Source organism: Glycine soja, chromosome 9 (genome assembly GCF_004193775.1).
Source record: "Glycine soja cultivar W05 chromosome 9, ASM419377v2, whole genome shotgun sequence".
In the NCBI taxonomy this organism is placed as follows: Eukaryota; Viridiplantae; Streptophyta; class Magnoliopsida; order Fabales; family Fabaceae; genus Glycine; species Glycine soja.
The window spans coordinates 46,213,705-46,222,092 of NC_041010.1; the positions used below are offsets into that span (position 1 = coordinate 46,213,705).

Here is an 8,388-nt window from a genome sequence, read left to right on the forward strand (position 1 = left end):
TGCATATTGGGCGAAGGTCTTTGTTTGGATGACCAAGGGCCATTTCTCTTGCAAGGGGGTCTTGGAGTATTGCTACGGCAACATCTGTTGTACAATGACAAAATTCAAATAATTAAGTAACTCATCAAGAATGTTAATTATTGAATCTTTCGTAAAAAAAAAAATCCAAGGTGTTAACAAATATTTCATTGTAGATGAATCGCGAAAGAAGCACAACACCGTATTCCCAAATGTTACGGCTCAAGAGGGACCAGGGAGTGTGGCTGAAAAGATATCGAGTCATTTCTGTGTCACTTAGCTGAAGCCAGAAGCACGGGAATCTCATTAATTCCTTCTTCTGCTTTGGCTGCTCTTCCACTCCGCCATCTCCTTATTGTCTGTTAATTTTGCCGCTAGAGCGAGCGCTGTGTAGCCCTTCTTGTCTCGCATTCTCAGCAACCGTCGCTTCCCCGTCCTCGCCACCGCGACGTGAAGAGCGGTCCTTCCGTCTTCTCGAGACTTGGAGAAGATATCACGAGGGGCGACGTTGATGTTCAGTTTCGCCTCTTCCAAGAAGCCTTTCTTCAAGTAAATTTGGAGAGGCCTTGTGCATGGGTCTAACAAGCACGTTTGTCCCGAAACGTGGTGCGCTTTCATGTCTTTGCTGAAGGATGTCTTCAAGTGTTTCCATTCCTCTTTGGCTGTTTTGAAGTTTCTGATTTGGCCCAGTGCCTTCCCACACGAGAGTTGAATGGCGTGTAAGGCCCTGCGGTTTTTGTTTTCCCATTCTGCACCGTACGTGAAGGAGCATGAATGAAGAGCGTAACCGTACGTGAGGAGGCCCGTGGTAGGGAGTAGGTTAGGATCTTGTAGATAGTGCCTTAGGTAGTGGAGAATAATGGGAATACTGTGCTGTTAGGATATTCTCTGATTTGCTTATCTTTCCGTTTTGAATTGTCGATCGGACTCTTGTTCTCCGATATCTACTGTATATATGACTGTAATAGCGCTTCTGCAGATATGAAAAAAAAGTATCAGAATCCTTTTCCTTCTCCTTGCTTTAGGAGGCAGTTTGGTCCTTGAATTCCAAGCGCTATCTTGTTCTCTTCTTCTTCTTTGCTGGACCCTCGAAACCAGCAACAACAAACCCAGCACCTAACACTAGCTTTAATCAAAGGGGAGATGCTTCTACTAAACAGAACACGTTAATTTTTATATCAATTTATTTGCTTAGTCTTCTTCCAGAATAATGTTCAAAAGGAAGAAAAAATAAAGAAAAGGAAAGAAAATTTCACAAAGCAAACAGCATGTAAGATTTCTTCCTTTCCATAGAAGACGAACAAGAACCTGTAAGGAAGAAAATTAATGTTTCTTGGACATTATATGTGCTAATATACACCTATAGAGAGAAAGGAATAATAGAAAAAAGTGATAACTACAACAGGTACATATTTAATGTGACAAAGAGAAAGATAGACCCATATGAATGATATATGTCAATGGAGTGTCTAAAATATGAGGGTGACCAAATATCATTACTCAATTTGTTTTGTGAATACATACTAATAGACACCAAGAGAGAGAATTCTAGATACCATAAGTGATTTGACGTGATAATTAGATGAAAGACAAGCCTTGGTGTCATCTTTTTTTTTTGGATATTTTTACACTAAATTATTATAAATTACTACAACATTTTATTTGAACTTTCAACAACAGTTATATATCTCAAAACAAGTTACACCCAACTACTTTCAAGTTTAGACACAAAATACCTTTTTTGAACTAGTTAAGTAAGGAAATGCATTTTTTTTATTTATTTAATTATGACTTAAATATATTTTTTATTCATAATAAATTTTTATTATTTTGAGTCCCTAATAAAATAATAATTTTATTTTTGATCCTTGATATTTTATTTTAGTCTATGATAAATTAACAAATTTTGTGTTTATTTCTTGATAAATTAGTGAATTTTATTTTAGCCTTGACTAATTACAATAGAAACATATTTGATGTAACATAAACATAGTCATTGGCCCCACTCAATTTCCACGACCAAGTATCTGCTGTGTGATCCTACAAAATTACTTGATGTAACATTGTCATCAAACATGTAGTTGATCCTTTTCCCAAGCAAAGAGTGGTTGCCTCCAGCTCCACTTCCACGATATCCCCTGTTCTGTTCTAAGGGCCAGTTCTGAGATGGAATGATGATTGTTGTTCTCTACAACCTGATACAATCTTGGAAAGCTATCTTTTAGACTTCGGTCCCCAATCCAAGTCAGACCAGAAGGTTTGTGTCATTGCTACAGTCAACTTGCCTAATTACAAAATCCTCGAACCATCCTTGCTTGCTGCCCGGTTTACAATTAGCCTTGGATATATTGGAGGCTCTTGAGAATCCATTTCTATGTTGGGATTCAAGAACTTGAAAAGGACCGTATTTGTACTGTAATAGCTGAATGATCTGTGAGGCATCTCCATTTCCACTTCAATATAATGATTGTACAATGTTTATTAGTAGCTTTGTATGTCATTTATATGTCATATAGTCACATATATATGTTTGCAGACCACACAAAAGCACTTACATTTCTTTGTAATGTATGAGTTTGAATTTTGTTTAAGGAAATTTTCATTTTATTTTCCTGAACTTATATTCATGAGAACTTTAGTCTTTAAATTTTAAAAGAATGCAATTCAATCTCTCTCTCTTTTTTAAAATGACAGTTTAATCTTTCTCTATATGTTTTCTTTACATGCCAATAATTCTAATTATTCTGTAGAGAATTTGATTATAATTTCGTAACAAAATTACCTGTAACGGTTTGTTTAGTATAATAGAAATGGTAACACTTAAAGAGTATGTGGCCTTATATATTGACCCCACAATGCAAGTGGCGCACATCTTTCCTTGCTGAAATTTTCAATCAGCAATATGTCCAAAAATATTATTTCTATGCCAATACACTCTTTTTATTTTTTTTTTATTTTTATGGATATGCCAATATATTCAGTGAAGTCCGCTTATTTTCATGTTACGGGGAAGTTGATAGATAATTCTTCTTTCCATGTTGAAGGGCGATGGATGCCAATATGGAAGTTAAACATCCCTCAAAAAATAAAGATCCTCTTATGTGAACTGCCCCGGGTAAGAAATGAGTAATTTAAAAATGGTCTTTTGTGGCCTAAAAACTGCCAGTATCATTGCCGGTAAAAGTTTTATTTTTCCGCATGAATGGGTCTTTACCAGCATTCGCTATAAGCTATGGTAATACTTTTACCGACCCTGGGTGGTTAATTGTCGCTAAAGGATTTATATGGCTGGTAAAGGTTATATTGATGGTAAAAACAAATTCTGGTGTAGTGTGCCTGCTAAACTTTGAAGCAAGGCGTTTAAATACACACGTTGTGTATATTTTGGGTAAAGAACATATATTTCTGATTTATGAAAAAAAAAAAGAATCAAAACACAGGGAGAGGTCTTCTTAGTTTAGAAATCAATTGGATTCTGTTTCAAATCGTGAAAAACTTCCCACCTTTTCCCTATGTTTTAGATCAAAATCGTCTCAAATTAATCTTTTTAATTGAAATAGTTAGGTGAGGTCCTAATTCCGACAAGTATTCCCATAAAAAGTGCAATCAAATAGCAACAATTAAAAAATGTCACATGATGCAGTAAATCCACATCATAAATCATGTAATAAGGCTTCATAAATTGCTGGCTGTAAGTGACAGGTACATAGATGAAGTGGATATGTGTATTCATATTGGTAGACAATGCAATCGCCATAACTTATATAGGTCCGAATCTTCCTTTATGCATTTCGGTGGTGTATAGGCTAAGATCCGGCCTCTTTGGAAATGGGGGTTGTTGTAGGGTCCAGTGGAGAACAATTATTCACTTGACAATGTTGATGCTCTTTGTTGTGGGGGACCTTTTTATAAGCTTTTGTTTTGTTGTTGAGCCATGTGTTTCTGTCGAAATGATGAACAGATGGACCTTTTATGTATTCTGTCTGAGCACATCTTGTGCATTTTAATGAAGTAATTATTGCTGACAAAAAATAATAATAGGATACATCATCATGCCATTTGAACCAAATTCGCTAAATTTAAATTAGTATGGGGACTAATAGTGCAAAAAAACAAAAATTAGGGACAAAATTTGAGACAATGGAAAAGAAAGAGAACTAAAAGTATAATTAAATTAATAAAAGGGAGATTGAGTTATACATCCTTTTAAAATTTCAAGACTAAAGTTTTCATTAATACAAGTTTAGGAAAATAAAATGGACATTTCCTTAAACAAAATTCAAAATCATTCATGACAATTACTTTTAGGAGACACAAAATCCACTTTGGTGATCTCTACGGGGCTCGAGGATTAGTCTCATGGTTTCTGGCTTTTGAGATATATACCTTTGCTTCTAGCAAAAAAAAAAAATGCAATCTTTAATATACCATTTTTTTTATAATCTCTACTATTAGTTAAAATTTATTATAAACTACAAAATCACGAGTAAGACCTAGTAAGAAGTGAAACCTATAACAGTTGTAAATTTCATTCAATAATAAATATATATATATATATATATATATATATATATATGTTGAAAATAATGTATAAAAAAATTGTTGTTAGTTTTTCTCCATATGTATGTGTGTGCTAAAAATGAATTAGGGTAATTTTATACAAATAACAACTAAAAAGTTGTACAAAGAACAAATGCTAAAATAATTAAAGGCCATGAGTAAATTCATAAAAGAAATGAATTAATACATTTCAAAATGCACCTAAACTCTCTTCTTTTGAATCTCCCGTCTTGTTTGTCTTTTGAATATATCCTACAAGTCAACCACCATTAAAAGCAATATTAAGACAAATGTAAGGTAAAAAAGGGGGGATAATAGTGCTTGAATCGTACATGTTAGAAATGGGATTGATCACTTACCCAACGAAGTGTCCCGCATTGGTTCAAATAGGTACAAAATAAATACTAGTGCTTGAATTCATGTTTTGAACTGAATTTGTTAGAATTTGATGGTCAAATTCTACTCTAGCTCTGCGGAATCTTTGATTTGCTTTAGTATGAATCCTTCAACAATGGGCAGTTTTGGATTTTCAATGGTGTGAAAAAGTTGTCTTTGTAGCTATCAGGCAATGAATCTAAATTGGGACAATCTTCAATTAATATATATGCAAAGGAGTGGAGGTATTCGCCAAAATCCAGCATCGTCGTTAACTCATGACAACTCTTTATCTCAAGACTATCCAGAGATCCCTCAGAGGCAAGGTGTTTTATTTCTTCTGGAAGTGACTTTAGATCTGGTATATCCTCTATGACCAGATCAGTCAGTCCCTTCAAACCCTTCCATTCCTCACTCGGCAAATTGATCTGCGTACAGTTAGAAATATGCAAAGTCTCAAGTTTGCTGAGATGTTTCCAACCTTTGATATTGGACTTCAAATCTTCGCAACCATTAACGGTCAATTGTTTTAATTCAGATAGGGGAGGAGAAGTATCTGATTTGTATCCTAGGGTGTTCAACAACGGTTTCATGCTGGAGTGATCTAAAACTAGCTTATTTTTAATCTTAGGAAACAGAGGCATACTATCCAGCTTGGGACAGTATTCCACTACCAATTCTGATAAGGCACCACTGAATGCAGTAGTATTGCATGTTTCCGGATTCCCCCAACTCGTGAGGTTTGGGCAGTCCAATATTCTCACTCGTTCTAGTGGCAGCTCCTCCAAACTATTGTCCATATCTGTTATGAACTCTAGATCGGCCAAACTCACGAGTGTGAGTTTTTTTATAAGGGGCTGGTCCACTATAGGGAGATGTTTCCATTTGGGGCAGTTGTACAAACTAATCTCAACAAGGTTCTTGAGGGATAACAAGCAAGTTGGAAATTGATTACCTGGATAGCCTATAATGAACAATCTTTTCAAATTTGGATGTGGTTCCAGATTTTGTAATTGGTAGTCCTCCAATGAGTGCTTCTTTTTCTCATCATCATGATTCCACCTCAAGGTGAGGCCTTCAAGATGTTGCTTCTCTTTCAAGTAGATAGGATGATCATGATCCTTTCCATTATTTGAACTTGATCCTTTACATTTGAAACGCTCCAGGTGTGAAATCTCCAAATCTCCCCTGAGCTGATTGAGATGAAGGAGTTCCTCAAGGCCGTTGCGCTTGCTGGTCACGAAATGGGGCAATGACCGAAGCCAAGTCAGTTTCTTTAACGCGGACGGCATGTGCATCAGATTCATGCATTTGTCCACGTCCAGATGACTCAGACTCGGAAAATGGTGCACTTCATCCGGCAGTTCTCTCAGCTTGAGACAGTGGAACAACAGCAAGGTCTGCAAATGCTGCAGCTCACCTATGCAAATGGGAAGTTTGTTGAAGTTGTTGCGAGACAAATCGACATATCTCAAACTCTTCAAGTCCCCAATTGAAGCCGGCAACACCTTCATGCCTAAATCTTTCAGAGTCAGCACGCGCAGCCTCGTGAATGCTGACAAAATTGCATCACACGCAAGCCAGCTTAACATCACCTGGTCTGGAACCCGTTGTTGCTTTTCTTCTAGAAGAAAGGTGCGCACACTTTTATTGTTTTTAAAGAGGGATCTGAAGTTGCCTGTTGAAACATCCATGTTGGAACCCTTCAACAGTCGGCGAATATTGTCGTCGGTGGTGCCGTTGTCCTCCATGTACACTCTGTCGTTGCCAGCCAAGATTATTGTTAGGGCTTTACTTTTGTTAATGCTGATGCATCCATCTTCTTGAGAACTGAATATTGACCTACGGAGGAATTCTTGTATACACTCATGACCCAAATCTTCTGGTTCATGTTGAGAAGAAGAGTGTCCCAGAAATCCCTCCGCCATCCAAAGCCTAATTAGCTCCTCCTCCTTCACAAACTCCTTCACAAAATCAGTTGAAGGATAGAATCTAAATAAAGAATAAGCAAAGCACTGTCTTAGACGCCAAGAGGGGAGGTCGAACTCACTGTAATATTTCAACAGCATCTCCTGTACAAATTCATCCTTCAATGCATTTATATCTGATTCGGTAGTTGGATTCTGGGACCTCACTAGCCTTGCCATTGATTTTACTGCTCCGAGGATTCCTCCACACATGTGCTCTAGCAAATCGCCTTTGGTCTTTGATCCAATTGTCGTCGCCCTTGTTCCTACAATTTTCTCAAACAAAGGCTGTGACTCGGAAAGATCCAAGCTATCAAACTGATAACAGCGAACTGAAAAAAATGTATGATTCACAGATTTAAGTACGGCTTCATTCCGTGTAGTTACAAGTAATACACCACCTCCAGTTGATGTGTGTGCTTGTGCTGCCTCCTTCAGTTTCGTCATCAATTGAAGCCATTCCCCATGGTTCTCATTGTGAAAATCATCCAGAACCACAAAGAATCCTTTTCCCTCACCAGAGTCCTTTTTCTTCTTCGCCTCTAATTCATGCTTCACACGATCCACCACAGAATCAGCAAAATGCTGCTCGAGGTGCAGACCGTCAATCGGCACCACCACGTCAAAGCCACTTTTCACATTCTCATCTTCGCAAGCATATTCAGTAACTTTTCCCTTCTCTAACCCTGTAATCCCAAAAATCACAACCGCTCGAACAACACCTTTCTTCCTGTCCAAGATGCTTTTCATAATTTTTTCCTTGACATAACCTCGCACCACGGTTTCTGCTTCTTTTTCCTCCTCTACATCCCGGATTGGCAACATTTTGACATTCTTCATTGGTGCCACTTCCCGTGCCAGCTGCTTTTCGATTTTCCTGAGTTGGAGCAGTGGTTTAAGGTTGCACGTAGGGAACAATGGCATCATCTTCCTCTGCTTTGAAAGCAGAGCAGCCTTGGCGCAGAGATCATCGACTAAGTAGAACAACTCGGTGACTTGTCCCAACCATTTTTTCGTTTTGGGGTCACTTAGGTCAAGCTTTGCTGAACCCAAACATTTGTTTTGGATGGCAGTGAGATGGTGTTTGATATTTTCAGTGATGTTTTGGCCAAAACCACGGAAAGAAGACATCCTCTCCATGATTTCAGAGATGGTATTGGTAACAGGGATTGCAGACATTTTTGGCTTTGTTTGGTTTGGTTTGGTTTCAACACAATTGAATAGGTTTTTGCATGGTGACTCCAAGATAATACCCTTTTCTTTTTATAATACTAATTTCAATAACTGTTGTGTTCCCTTCAGTTCCATGCTTCCAGAATAGGTTTAGAATCACAAAAAAGACAGTGCGTAAACTAAGTTTGCTTTTTAAATTAGTTTGCTTTATTCCTTTATACATCCTTGGAAATTAAGTTTCGGATCAAGGGTTACCATGAATTAACTTGGTCGTCACATTTCTTTCCATTCCTTT

At 37.4% G+C, this 8,388-nt stretch overlaps 2 protein-coding genes across 3 annotated transcripts; both read right to left on the reverse strand.

The window, feature by feature from the left end:
- Positions 1-324: 324 nt before the first annotated feature.
- On the reverse strand, positions 325-2,466 carry LOC114368557. The gene is made up of 2 exons (XM_028325777.1): positions 2,325-2,466; positions 325-767 (listed from the first exon to the last, which is right to left on the reverse strand). Exons 1-2 carry the CDS (start codon positions 2,464-2,466, stop codon positions 325-327), a joined length of 585 nt encoding a protein of 194 aa, XP_028181578.1.
- A 1,208-nt stretch (positions 2,467-3,674) lies between these two features.
- Positions 3,675-8,141, reverse strand: LOC114367142 (putative disease resistance protein RGA4). 2 transcript variants are annotated; one of them, XM_028324246.1, is made up of 3 exons: positions 4,938-8,141; positions 4,766-4,830; positions 3,675-4,039 (listed from the first exon to the last, which is right to left on the reverse strand). In XM_028324246.1, exon 1 carries the CDS (start codon positions 8,097-8,099, stop codon positions 5,070-5,072), a length of 3,030 nt encoding a protein of 1,009 aa, XP_028180047.1. In that variant the 5' UTR covers positions 8,100-8,141; the 3' UTR covers positions 3,675-4,039; positions 4,766-4,830; positions 4,938-5,069. The 2 variants fall into 2 exon arrangements, with proteins under 2 accessions (XP_028180047.1, XP_028180048.1); XM_028324247.1 differs by lacking the exon at positions 3,675-4,039 and adding an exon at positions 4,092-4,412.
- Between the last annotated feature and the right edge of the window lie 247 nt (positions 8,142-8,388).